General features: G+C 41.1%; 1 protein-coding gene across 1 annotated transcript in view; it reads right to left on the bottom strand.

Moving 5' to 3' along the window:
* fam184b (family with sequence similarity 184 member B) overlaps positions 1–14,514 on the bottom strand; it is a 60,194-nt gene that overhangs the window by 11,109 nt on the left and 34,571 nt on the right. The window contains exons 9-16 of the mRNA XM_047366219.1: positions 13,980–14,130; positions 13,605–13,730; positions 13,250–13,382; positions 12,899–13,029; positions 12,464–12,579; positions 11,008–11,364; positions 10,804–10,918; positions 849–956 (exon numbers count right to left, since the gene is read on the bottom strand). Of these exons, the coding sequence (XP_047222175.1) occupies positions 849–956; positions 10,804–10,918; positions 11,008–11,364; positions 12,464–12,579; positions 12,899–13,029; positions 13,250–13,382; positions 13,605–13,730; positions 13,980–14,130 (1,237 nt within the window). The remainder of the gene's footprint in view (positions 1–848; positions 957–10,803; positions 10,919–11,007; positions 11,365–12,463; positions 12,580–12,898; positions 13,030–13,249; positions 13,383–13,604; positions 13,731–13,979; positions 14,131–14,514) is intronic.

The raw sequence follows: 14,514 nt of genomic DNA, 5'->3' as shown, positions 1-14,514 counted from the left end.
GCGCCAGCTGACCTGGCCTCCACAGTCACCGGACCTGAATCCAATCAAGATGGTTTGGGGTGAGCTGGACCGCACAGTGAAGGCAAAAGGGCCAACAAGTGCTAAGCATCTCTGGGAACTCCTTCAAGACTGTTGGAAAACCATTTCAGGTGACTACCTCTTGAAGCTCATCAACAGAATGCCAAGAGTGTGCGGAGCAGTAATCAAAGCAAAAGGTGGCTACTTTGAAGAACCTAGAATATAAGACATATTTTCAGTTGTTTCACACTTTTATGTTCAGTATATAATTCCACATGTGTTAATTCATAGTTGTGATGCCTTCAGTGTGAAGCTACAATATTCATAGTCATGAAAATAAAGAAAACTCTTTGAATGATAAGGTGTGTCCAAACTTTTAATGTCAAGCTTCTTTATACAATTAAAACCTAAATATTTCCCCAATTTCAAAATTATTAAATTATGTTGGTCTATCAGATAAAATCCCATTGAAACACATGAAGGTTTGTGGTTATAACATTACAAATGTGTGATAGCTTAAGCTGTCTCAATAGCTTTGCAAGGCACTGTGGCATTCCCATGTAAGGCTTTTCACTGTGATCATCTACACATCATACAGATTTACTCATGCACAAAACTGTCTTTTTATTGGTCAGAATTGATGTAAGTAAAATGAGCCTAATGGAGTTCTCAGAGTGCAACACCATGTCTTTACAACAGAGCGGTAAGCTGTCAAATCGGCGATCTCAAGCATCATAAACACAATCCGGCCTCAGCTCAAAAAATCCTTCTGTGTGGAAGGAGGCTGTTTTTGATTACTTTATGCACATGCCTCAAACTGCCAAACTCACCCTCATGGTTGGTGTGACGCTCCCGGGGCGGGACTTGCTGTCTCGGAGCCTGAGGGTGCTGTTGTCCCAGGCAACGGGAGGGTGGAGCTGCAGCTGATGCCTCTCTTCCTGCGGGGAAGGAGGATGAGGAAGGACTTTGACTGGCCTCGTTCACCATTGGTGTAGTTGTTCTTGTATTTGTGTTGTGTGTGGAGGGTGCGCATGATTGCTGATCTGCCTCATGCCACACAGATGGCCCTCACAGCACCATGTCAGGGGAAGCTTTAATAAAACGCCATCTCTTCCTTCACAAATGACCACACACAATTATTAAGAATTGCTATGATGAGATTAAAAATTGTTCCCCAATTTTGTTTTTCTTTTGGAGAAACGGGTTATTCTGTGTATTCACAATCTTAATTGACAGTTTTTAAGCATGTTCCTTATTACCTGATAGTGAGAACTGACACACAAAACTTGATAGAAAGGTTCAGCAGCAGATTTCCCTGAGGGGAAATACTGCCGTGTAATGGGAGTCTTCAAAGGAGCCTGCCATAGCTTGGCATAAAGGGCTTAAAAAGTTAGTTTCAACAGCTAAACTTTCACAGATTCTGAGCATTTCAGCAATAAATATTTAAAAATAAAATGGTAATTCCTATGGAGGAGTGGAAATTTATTAAACTGCATTGAAATGTTTCTATCAGTTGTCTTTGAGGTTTCTGATACTTTTTCAGCTAGTGGCAGATCTTGCATGCATGGTTTCCCCCACCCCACCACACACACACACACACACACACATAAAAACGCACTTCCCCCGTTCAAGCTTCACATCAGCAGAGCATCCAGTCTCAAAAATCATATCTGTTTGATTTTGTTTTTGATTTTGGTCCTGTTCCTTTTAAAGGGGTTTTTAAAAGCTTTAAGCTCATTTAAAATATGTTAAGAGTTTGTCTTACACCCTCACCTCACAAAAAATACTGTCCCATCTGGAGGATGAAGAACACATTATTTTACATGTTGCCTCCAGTAATAATAATAATAATGTTTAGATATAATAGTACTAACTTTAAAATATGTATTTTTTTCATTTATGGTTTTGCAGCAAGTGCAGAAAATAAAAAAAATAGATGCAATATATTTTAAGAAATGTAACCACACTTTTAACATGAAACATAAATAAACTCATTACAATGTTCAGGTTGAGTGTAGCTAAAGGTAATGCTGAGGCACTCGTGCCAAGCGAGAGAGTACATCACTCTTTAACTTGCACATCACCCCACAACGCCTCCTGAAAACCAAACACAATTCTCTCCATCTTGTGGTGGGGAAAGGCTGTGTAGTCCCACATAAAGTGGGTAATCTGCTCCTTCTCATGGCAGCTGCATTCAGGGGGTGGTGACAACCCCTTACTGACTGCACTTGCAAATAGGCAATAAAAAACTCATTCAGAGCTCCATTTCTCGGTGTGTTCCCACACCTTGACCTGACAGCATGTTTGTGGCAGCACAACCTAACTTGAGGCAACTCAAGGGCAGAAAATCCTCTTAGCTATGCATTTATACACATTTGGTGTTTTATATTGACTCATTATCAACCACATTGGAGATGTTCTGGTCCCATTGGGCTAAGCATCGGCCTCCTTGCCTAAATTAAACTCTCAGCCCCTGTTGTTGTCTCATAGTGTCAGGTGTCCTCATCCTTTCTTTGTGTGAGATATTTGCAAAAACATAATATAGACTATGCATAATTTTGTATATCTAGCAAGTTTGTGTTTTCCATTACGATGACGTACACAGGCAAAGAGAGGCTGCTGTCTTGGCTCCCCCACCGCTGTGGCTGTTGGTGTGGTTAACAGCTCATTCATAGCAAGGGGAAATAATAACTGTCTGCACAACATTAACTAACACTGCATTAAAATACGTGATAAGCCAAATTATGAACAAGTCATATCAAAACAGAGTAAACATGCTAGTATTAGCCTAGCACTCTGGCAAAGTGCTCAGCATGAAAACATTCTCTGCAGAAGAAAGGTGGGGCTTTATGAATCTGTTGAGTTAGCTACATTTCTGAAAGACAGCATGAAGCTATTTGCATGCTGATTGATATCAGAACATTGGAGCAGCTTTCTCAACCGTGTGTTGAAGCTGACCTGCAGAACCTCTGGCTGGAACGTAATATCTGTTGCTGTCAAGAATAACTCATGGGCCAGACTGCAGCATCCAGAAGGTCACTGGTGGGTGAGTTAGGCGGGACGCAGTCATAACAGTAATGTGGACATTGCAATGCTGATGAAATGCAGCGTGTTATTTTACTGCACTTTAAATGTTCAAGCATAAACATGGCATTTATTTCATTAGAGTTTTGGTATCCTACGGTGCAAAACACTTTTACAAGTACCGAAACAAATTTACATTTTAGAAAACAAATTTACATTTCAGAAAACAAATTTACATTTCAGAAAACACTTTTACATTCAGAAAACAAATTTACATTTCAGAAAACACTTACATTTCAGAAAACAAATTTACATTTCAGAAAACACTTTTACATTCAGAAAACAAATTTACATTTCAGAAAACACTTTTACATTCAGAAAACAAATTTACATTTCAGAAAACACTTTTACATTTCAGAAAACACTTTTACATTTCAGAAAATCAACCGGAAAGGGAATGTACCAACGCCGAGGCTGACCCGGAAGTCAGCCTCAGGGCTGCATCCTTCGAAGGCCGTATTTGTAGGCCGATTACGTTACAGCGCGGCGACGAAGGCTGTCCCAATTCATGAATCATTCCGAGCAAATGCTGCCGACAAATGTGTCCTTATTTTGCCCGATTTGAAGGATGGGTCGTGAGTATCCTTCGCGGCCCATCATTTCCCATCATTCATTGCGGGTCGAAGCGGATTGGTCAAGCAGGGGAAGCCATGGCGGACCATAGCAACAAAAGCTGTGAGTAAATTGTGGAAAATTACACTTTCTGTGACACAAATTAACTTCTACAATGTTTTTAGTGCGGTAATATAACTATGTAGACATGAAATATCTGCTTGATTTATCTAGACATCGCTTAATTTCAAATGTGCTCCGACGTGTTCTGAGTTTTCCGTTCCCGGCGTAGTAACCGGCTCGCCTCGCCAGCCCTACCGGCGGTGAGGTGAGCTAGCCCGGTAGAGATCTGACCGGACTATCGGCACTAAGCTCCCGCTGGCAGTCATCACAGTGAACGTTTAACACAAGTGATTTCTAACAATTTATGTTATTATTTTAATTGTTACTGAAAATCGATTTAATATTTCAGGTGATATTAAGGTTAACCAGAATAAATGGTCAGCTTTATGTAATCCAACTGTATCGCTGGAGAGTGTGATTGAGAATAAATAAGCTTTTCAATATGAATTTTTAATGAAGAAATGTGCTATATGTTTTAAAAGTTTATTTATAATTCAGTTAGCATTATAATTTCTGATTCCAGGTACACTCCAGAGACAATCATGTTCAGGTAAAAAAGATGTTTGATTTAACTAGCCAATAAACAAAGAGATAGCAAGTTTATGGCTAATGTATGTCGACATATATATATATATATATATATATATATAAAATAACAGCAACTTTAAATTTTAAGATAGATGGGAATTATAAAGTGTTTGATGCCTTCTGGCTGTACTTAGATAATTATATAATAATGCAGTCTTTTTGGTGTATTAGTATCTACTTGCTTTGATCACTTAAAATATCCAGAAGCATGCCTTAAAAATAATGTGTTTTTCCATCTCCATTCTTCCCTTTTCTAGACCAGACCCCTTTACTGCAGGATCAACCTGAGTGTCCCAGTCCTGAAACGCTTCTTCAACCAGGAGGACACCAGGCCTGATTTTCAGCTGAGCAGGGAGTCTCTGTCAGTGCTGCTTAATCTTTTGCACCAGGATAGGCAACATGGATGGGTGCTACTATTGAGACCTTGGTTTTTCTTTTCTGGCTGGCAAGTGGCACATCCTACAGAGTGGTCTGCAGAGTGTTTGGGATGCCTCGCTCTACTGTCCATCGCATCGTCCACAGAGTTACAGAGGAGATCGTGGCTATTCGTCACCAGGTCATCTACCTTCTAAAGACCCCTGAGGACTTAAGGCAGTGTCCCGTGAGTTTGCAGGGCTGGACGCCACAGAGTTTTTCTTAAAGCTGTGGGTGCAATTGACAGCTGCCATATCCGCTTCAGGTGTCCAAGCAGCCCTGATGGTCAGTGCTACAGGAACAGGAAACTCTTCCCTTCCAAAATCCTGCAAGCAGTTTCTGACCATCGGAGCCATTTTATTGACATGTATGTGGGCTGGCCTGGGTCAGTGCATGACCCTAGGGTGCTCCACCACAGCCCACTGTACAGTTTATCCTCCTCCAGGGCATTTTATCTTTGCTGATGGAGGGTACCCATGCCTCCAATATCCACTCCCCCTCATCACTCCCTACAAGAGGACAAGACAAGGTGTGGGAGCCCAGCGCTTTAACAGCCATCATTCCAATGGAATGATGAAAACCAGATTCAGGGCCATCTTCCTGCAAGCGCTGGAGGCGCACGACACCTTTGTACCTCACGTAAGTTTTTACCTAGATCCATTTTATATATACATAATATATACACATATATGCACCCTCTTTTAAATAGTTTTCAGGTCATAACAGCATGCGCCATTCTCCACAACATCTGCCTTGGTGCTGGGGATGTCATGGCCCCAGAGGATGACCCAGAGGAGGCTGTAGAAGAGGATGAGGGTGAGGTTTGGACTGAGACAGTCAGCGTTGCTCTCTGGCAGGACCAGCTTTCAGCTGAGGTGTCCGCCCTGGAGGAGGTACCACCAGAACATGACTACTGTGTCAGCCAAGTATAATATTATAGATGTGATTAATGTTTGAGGGGTATAACTAATTGTAATATTTTGTGAGCACCATCTTCTAATTCTGCATTTTTCCGATTACCTCTTAGTGATGTGGCAGTCGTCAATTCAGCCAGCCCTTTAAACCCACTTGATGGACGATACCGTGGACAGCGGAGAGAGGCATCACAAACATCTGCAGACCACCTGTGTGATGCTTCGCTCACCATCCAGAAAGACTAACCAAAGGTCTCAGTTGCAGCATCCCATCCAAGTCTCTGACCTTGTGAGAGATTTAGCCACACCGCCAGAGACTTTCTGTTCAGAAAGACATCTGCCTCTTTGTTCTGTTGAAGAGGTTTTTCTAGGAACCGGTCACTCAGGTTGATCCTGCTGTTGCCGTTGTAAACATTTGTACAGTTTTATTTTATGCCTTTTGTCTTGTAATTTTGATCTGTTTGAATGTTTTCTTCCCCCATTCTGTTTAAAGTGCTGTTTGTATTTTTCATAATAAATTCTGTTTATAACTTTAAATGAAGTTGATGTATTGTTAGATCAAATGTAAAATACATTGGTGACAAAAACAATTTAGAAATTTATTAGAACACCTTAAAACTTTAAGAAACAATCTGAACAAAACTTAATATTTCTTATGTAGCACCTTATTTCGGTACCATTCTTTCTAAGATGGAAAACAGTCTGTCCATTCTCTGTGCCCTCATGTCCTCCCTGATCAACTCCATCATCTCTGTCCCTCTTTCTTTTCTGACCCCTTCCTGCTGGCTCACTGTCTTCCTTCTCCATCTGGTTGACCACCGCTCTGCTTGGCCCTGGAGTGTCCTCAGGGATGGAGGCAATTAGGACAGGAGGTGTTGTGGAAGACCTCTGTCCCAACACCTCATCTATAAGGACAAACCAGGGCCAAGTAGTAGCAGTGGGCTTTTCACTGACTCCCTCTCCTGACCCTGGATACTTACAATCCTAAAGTTAGATGGAATTAAAAAAAAGAGTTGACTAAACAGAGAAACCAATAAGACTTTTAGAAATATTTTTTTATTTGTGTGTGACATGAGAACTTCTGAACAAACTCTAAATTCTTTTTTTTTTTCTTCAAATTGTCCCACATTGTTTTGTCCTGCAAAGGGGGTGACCTTCCCCTGTTGGTCCATCTTCTCCAGAATTGTCCTAAACCAAAAGAAGTATGTTAATCCCTGGATGGATATTCATGAAAGTTAGAAAGATAGGAGTTATTGAAACTGGACAGAAACTGACTGCAAAGAATGTTGTTATTGTACCTCCAAGCCACGGTGGCTGAGTTTTTAGCTCCAGTAAAAATGTGGTCATTCTCACCCCTGAGCTTAATAAACTGGCCCGTCTGCTGCTTTGTACCTAAAACAAATATGAAAATACCAAAAAAAAAAAAACATCTTGCTTAATATCAGAGCAAAAATAAAGCCTTTTTTAATTTCACATTTGTCTTAATTTGAAGAAAATATTTCTATGCAAATGTCTAAAACAAGCTCTTTCAAACTTTTAACTTCTTTACTGAGATTCACTTACATTTGGAGGTGTATTCCTCGTCGGGTTTACCTGGAATCAGAAATTATAATGCTAACTGAATTATAAATAAACTTTTAAAACATAGCACATTTCTTCATTAAAAATTCATATTGAAAAGCTTATTTATTCTCAATCACACTCTCCAGCGATACAGTTGGATTACATAAAACTGTCCATTTATTCTGGTTAACCTTAATATCACCTGAAATATTAAATCGATTTTCAGTAACAATTAAAATAATATCATAAACTGTTAGAAATCACTTGTGTTAAACGTTCACTATGATGACTGACAGCGGGAGCTTAGTGCCGATAGTCCGGTCAGATCTCTACCGGGCTAGCTCGCCTCACCGCTGGTAGGGCTGGCGAGGCGAGCCGGTTACTACGCCGGGAACGGAAAACTCTGAACACGTCGGAGCACATTTGAAATTAAGCGATGTCTAGATAAATCAAGCAGATATTTCACGTCTACATTGTTATATTCCTGCACTAAAAACATTGTAGAAGTTAATTTGTGTCACAGAAAGTGTAATTTTCCACAATTTACTCACAGCTTTTGTTGCTATGGTCCGCCATGGCTTCCCCTGCTTGACCAATCCGCTTCGACCCGCAATGAATGATGGGCCGCGAAGGATACTCACGACCCGTCCTTCAAATCGGGCAAAATAAGGACACATTTGTCAGCAACATTTGCTCGGAATGATTCATGAATTGGGACAGCCTTCGTCGCCGCGCTGTAACGTAATCGGCCTACAAATACGGCCTTCGAAGGATGCAGCCCTGAGGCTGACTTCCGGGTCAGCCTCGGCGTTGGTACATTCCCTTTCCGGTTGATTTTCTGAAATGTAAAAGTGTTTTCTGAAATGTAAAAGTGTTTTCTGAAATGTAAAAGTGTTTTCTGAAATGTAAACTTGTTTTCTGAAATGTGCATTTGTTTTCTAAAATGTAAATTTGTTTCGGTACTTGTAAAAGTGTTTTGCACCCCCCGGCCACCGTAGTATCCACTACTGTTGAGCATTAAATGGCTCAGACTGATTAGGACATCTTGTCAAACATTATGACAGAACAGATCACAGTCTGTTGCTCCTTCAACAGAATGTACAAACAGAACACTTATTAGAAATAGATTATATAGTGAATCACAGGTTTCTGGAAATAATTTTTCTGGCGTGATCCCAAAAAATGTCCACACCTCCAAAGAGAAGTGATTCCTGTCTACAGCATTAATCAACATTTGATTTAAATAGATTTAATTCATAGCTCATTTATGGCTGTTTTGTGGCATGCTTTATAGCATCAAGGTTGCAATTCAAGCACTCAGGAAACTCATTAGATTACTGTTTTTATTTTTCAGCTTTTTATTGCTCCAAAAGTTGTGTAAATCCTCTACCTTCCTGAACACGCAGTAAAAGACAGGTTCAGTGATTTAAATCTATCAATAAAATAATGCCTTTCTCATCTTTAACAAATAATGTTCTTATTTTACTGTCTTGCCAATTTGTTGCTGATATTGTATTAAAACGTTCGTTAGACTGAAAACGTAACCAATAATGTTTAGATGGCACAGTCAAAGGCCACCATAAACAAATAAGTTTTTAATCTTGATTTAAAGCAACTTAGGGTTTCAATGCTTTTACAGTTTTCTGGGAGTTTATTCCAGATTAGGGGAGCATAAGAACTAAAAGCTGCTTCTCCATATTTGGTTCTGGTTCTGGGTATGCAGAGTAGATTTGAGCCAGAGGACCCGAGAGGTCCGGGTGGTTGATACACTGACAACAAGTCTGTAATGTATTTTGGTGCTAAGCCATTCAGTGATTTATAGACTAACAGAAGTATTTTAAAGTCTATTCTCTGAGCTACAGGGAGCCAGTGTAAGGACTTTAGAACCGGGGTGATGTGCTCCACTTTCATAGTTCTAGTGAGGACGCGGGCAGCAACGTTCTGGATCAACTGCAGCTGTCTGATCAACTTTTTAGACAGACCTGTGAAGACACTGTTGTAGTAATCAATTCTACTAAAGATGAACGCATGAATTAGTTTTTCAAGGTCCTACTGAGACATTAGTCCTTTAATCCTGGAGATGTTCTTTAGGTGATAGAAGGCCGACCTTGTTACTGTCTTTATGTGCCTCTGAAGGTTCAGGTCTGAGCCCATCACTACACCCAGACTTCGAGCCTGACTGGTGGTTTCCAGCTGTATTAACTGAAGCTGTGTGCTAACTTTTAAACACTCTTCCTTTGGTGCAAAGATTATTACTTCAGTTTTGTTTCAATTGTTTCAGTGGATTCAGTTGAAGAAAATTTAGGTCCATCCATGCATTGATTTCTTCTAAGCATTTACCCAGCGCTTGAATGGGTTCATAGTCACCTGGTGACATTGTAACGTATAGCTGTGTGTCGTCTGCATAGTTATAACTTACGTTGTTGTTTATTAAAATCTGAGTTAGGGGGAGCATGTAGATATTAAATAGGAGGGGCCCTAAGATGGACCCTTGGGGAACGCCACATGTGATTTTTGTGGTCTCTGATGTAAAGTTACCTACTGACACAAAAGTCCCTGTCCTTCAAGTAGGATTTATACCAATTGAGTGCTGTACCAGAAAGGCCGACCCAGTTTTCCAGGCGCTCTAATAAAATGGAGTGATCAACAGTGTCGAATGCTGCACTAAGGTCCAATAATGCCAGCACTGTGGTTCTTCCACAGTCTGCATTTATACAGATGTCATTGAACATCTTGACAAGAGCAGTCTCTGTATTGTGGTGAGCAGGAAGCCTGACTGGAAGACATCAAAGTGGTTGGTCGTTGTTAGGAAGTTGTTTAACTGTTGAAACACAGCTTTTTCAATAATCTTACTGATGAAGGGGAGGTTTGAGATAGGCCTGTAGTTCTGTAGTAGCAGCTTGTCCAAGTTGCTCTTTTTCATTATGACATTATGACAGGCAAAGCTTTCTTAAGGAAAGCTGTGGTTAAAACATTGAGACAGCAGGAAGAAGAGCTTAGTTGCTGTACGATTTTTTTTAAAAGTTTTTGTCGTTTATTTGGTGAAATTGGGAAATTTTTGTCAAAATCAGTTCTAGTTGGAGACAGCATTGGTACTGGAGTTGATGTGGATGTACTGACTGCCCCTCTGATCTTTTGGGTTTTTTCAGTGAAGAAGTTAGCAAATTCATTGCAGGCCCTGGTAGAGTGGAGTTCAGATGCTACAGTTACAGGATGGTTTGTTAACTTGTCGACCGTGGCAAATAATGCACGAGCATTAATAATATTTTTGCTGATGATCTCAGAAAAGAAAGATTCCCTTGCATTTTTCAGTTGTAGGTTATATCTGTATAGTCTCTCTTTATCTCTCGTTTTCTTACAATAACTGCATTTTGGACCAAATTATTTTAGATTGAAACTCAGATCCATTTATTGCTTTTCTACGTCCAGATTTGTTATGTTTGAATGTTTTTTGGATTTTAATTGCAGTAATAAAACCAGGACAGAATGTAACCTACCTTGTTTTGTAAGGGAGCAATGATCTTTGTGCTCATGTGTGTGTTCTCACCACTAATCTTTTAATGAGCTGATCTCTCTCCATCAGCCGCTCCTGGAGTCTCCCCAGTGACAGGTCGTCACATCGAGGCTCCCTCCTCCTGCAGCGTTCTTCCCTCTCTCGCAGTCTGCCGGTAAATCAAACATACACACAATTTTTCTCACATTCCCAAACTGGAATGCTCTCGTTTAAAAGCCTCTCTTCTTCTCTACTCACTCATTTTCCAAAGCCACAATGCGAGCTTGCAGGTGCTTCTGCGCGCTGCTGTACTCAGAAACCAAACTCTGCATCTCTCTCTTGTGCTCCTTCCTGATCTCCTCTACCTCCGCTCTTCGCTTCTCCTCTTCTCGCTCTTTCCTCTTCTCCTCGTCCACCTCCTCTTCTTTCAGGTCATCCTCTTTCTTCTCGTCCCAGTGTTTCTGGGACTCCTCCAGTTTCTCCATTTCCACCCTTAGTTTCTCCACCTCCTCCTTCAGATGTTGTGCTTCTTCCTCCAGCTGAGCGTCTCTGTTCTTCCTCATGTCTGTGCTCACCGCTTCTTTTTCCTCAACCTCTGAATTCTTCTTCACAGACCTATGAAAAAGCGTTACATCCAGGAAAACAATAAGCACATATTTTCTTGTCTTGTCGAGCCAATCTACATCTAGATCTGCCCCCAAGTTCAGCACAGATAGGGTTCTAAATCTGCTGTTTATTTTCAATTCATATAGGATATCCTACTGATCCCATTCTTCTTATTGACCTAACTGTTCAGTCCATCTTCAGAAAATGAAGCACAACTGAAAACCTACCAAAACCTAGCTGTCCACCTAAACTGACTGGCTGGGTAAGGAGACCATTAATCAGAAAAGCAGCCAAGAGGCCCATGGTAGTTCTGGAGGAGCTGCAGAAATCCAAAGCTCAGGTGGTAGAATCTGTTGACAGGAAAGCTATTAGTTGTTCACTCCACAAAGATGGTCTTTATGGAAGCGCGTCATAAAGGAAAACCTCTGTGGAAGGATAGTAACTAGAAATTCAGTTTCCGGTGTACTGCAATCCATGTAGAGCACGCAGCAAACATGTGGAAGAAGGAGCTCAAGTAAGATAAAACCAAAAGTAAACTTAAAGTAAAAAAGTAAATGTAAGCTTAGATCAAAAATGCTATAAGAGGTGTAAAACTAACACTGTAGGTAACCCCCAACACATTATCTCCATGCTGAAACATAGCGTTGGCAGCATAATGCTGTGGACAGGCAATCTTAGCAGAGTTGATGGGACGATGGATGGAGCTAAATCAAGGGCAATCCTGAAAGAAGACCTGTTCTGTAAAAAAAATTGAAACAAGGATTGAGGTCCATCTCCCAGCAGGACATCGACCCTAAACATCCAGCAGGGGCTGCAATGAAATTCTTTGATCAAAGCATTTCATGTCTTAGCCTTGGGAGGGCTAAATATAAACAGCATGATAATTTCCAGTGTTATGGCATTTTACACTCCACATTTTATAGGTTTTTGGTTAGAAAAAAACCACCTATCATTTTCCTTCCAGTTTAAATACAATGTAATGCAATTTGTTGATTTAATGTAACAAAATGTGAAATAGTTTAAGGGGGGGTCAATACCTTACAAGGCAATATAGCTGCAGAAAGGTGAACGGTGTCATTATTGGTGAAATGAATCTTTATCTCTTTACCGTTCCTGCAGTTTTTTTTTCAGTGCAGTGTTTTCTCTTTGAAGCTCCAGCATGGCACAGCGGCTCTCGTCCAGCTGTCGCTCAAATACTTGGTACTGGTTCTGCTGCTTCAGGTCCTTCACACGTACAGAAGCACAACAGATAATGAGCAGAAGAGGAAACTTTCAATGTTTTCATCACCGTTCAGTCAGATTTCTGTTTTTAATATATTCAGTTCTGCTGCACAGAACATCATGCTGTGCTGGCTCAATCCCACAGCCAAGGAGGATTTTATTGATATAAAAGATAATGATATCAGGTATCAGCTGCTGTGATTTGCTTCAGTGTGCACACAGAGAGAGATTAAATCAGCAGGGCGTAGGCCATGAATTGTGGATAAAAAGAGTGTGCGTGTCTGTGCACGTTAGGATTAATATTTGGCACTGTGTCCAACACCTGTTGCAGAGCCATCATCTGTGTGTGTGCTTGTAGTTGGGCCTGTAGGTCTTCTATCTGCTGCATGTGTCTCTGGGTCATCTGTCGGCTCCACTCTGTGTGCTGCTGGGTCAGCTCTGCCCGCTGCTTGTCTGATTTCATGTACACACAAAAACAAACACAGACAGAAAACTAAATCAGTTTGGTCAACTCTTTCAGTACCCACCACCCAGACCTACCCGCCTACTCCTGCCGCTGTGCTGAATTTGTAATCTGGTTGTACAATGCAGTCTGTGCTCATTTGCTCATTTCATTTCTGCATCTGTTTTTGTTTGAGCTCTTATTTGGGTATTAAAATTCAGCAAATGTTACCGAGCTCCAGGTGGTGCATTGTCTGAAGCCGGTTGATCTCAGACAGAAGATCTTCCTTTGCCTGCCTTTCCAACGCCTGCAGCGCCATGGCGTGACTGTGTCTCTCCTCTGCCAAGGACTGGCTCTGAGGTTCCTTTGACACAATAACACACACGTTTATCTATTTGACAATGGCTGCATTCTTCCAGTCTACAAAATCAGCTTGCTCCATTCACAGAAAAATATATTGCTCTGCACTGCAACACTTGCACCAAAGCTGCTAAATTATTCACAACAGAGAAAATCTATTAAGCAATGCCTGTACAGTAGGGCTTTTCGGCTTGGGTACACATCCTGTTTGTGTGTGAGTGCATACCTGCAGCAGCTCTCTCAGTTTCTTGTTTATCTCCTTAGTGTCCTGGACCTCCTTCCTCAGCTTGTCAATTTCGGGGTTGGCATGGCTGTCATCTTCCCGTCCCGCCGTCTTTTTCTCCGCCTGCATCTGTGACAGATCACAAGGTGGAGTATTTTTAGGCTCTGCACGCTGTCTGGGATGATGTGTTTGCAAAAAGAATTTGACCTAATGTTCTAGAACATACAGACTCATGCAGATTAACCACAGGAAACTCAGAGTTCAATGCAAAAAAGACAGACTTTTAGGAATAATTAAGATGGGAAAACAGATTTAAAAAATGAGTCTGGCATGCGTGATGGATTAGTTTATAGAGGGCCGTTAGTGACGTAGGCTCACCTGTGCTTGCAGCTCCGTCAGCAGAGCCTGCAGCTCAGACACCTGGGTCTGCAGCTCTTGTTCTCTGTCCTGCCATCGTTGTTCGCTCTCAGCGACTGCAGCGTTCATCTCTATCCTGAACTCTGCTCTGAGACGATCCTCGCACTCTGCCCTGCAGAAGCGAATCCGAACGAGGCAGATTTACAGTGCCTAGCAAAATGTGAACTTTTCCACATCTTGTAAAGGTACAACCACAAACTTTGTTGCATTTTATCGACATTTCATATGATCGAGTAGTGGTTCCTTAACCTTTGTACTTCCAATGCAGTATGTTGACATATAAAAACGTATTTGCCCTCTTACAGATTTCTTCTGTTTTGCTTTTCTGTCACACCAAAATGTTTCAGATCATTAAGTTTCAGATCATTTGAATATCAGACAAAAATACCCCCAGTAAATACAAAATTCTGTTTTTAAACATGATTTGATTCATTAAGGGAAAAGCTATCAAACCAACCTATCGTCAAGTGAAAAGTAACAGTAGCCATAAACCTAA

Source organism: Girardinichthys multiradiatus, chromosome 5 (genome assembly GCF_021462225.1).
Source record: "Girardinichthys multiradiatus isolate DD_20200921_A chromosome 5, DD_fGirMul_XY1, whole genome shotgun sequence".
NCBI lineage: Eukaryota > Metazoa > Chordata > Actinopteri > Cyprinodontiformes > Goodeidae > Girardinichthys > Girardinichthys multiradiatus.
The sequence above is the reverse complement of the archived record's forward strand: the minus strand, read 5'-3'. Positions and strand labels throughout refer to the sequence as shown.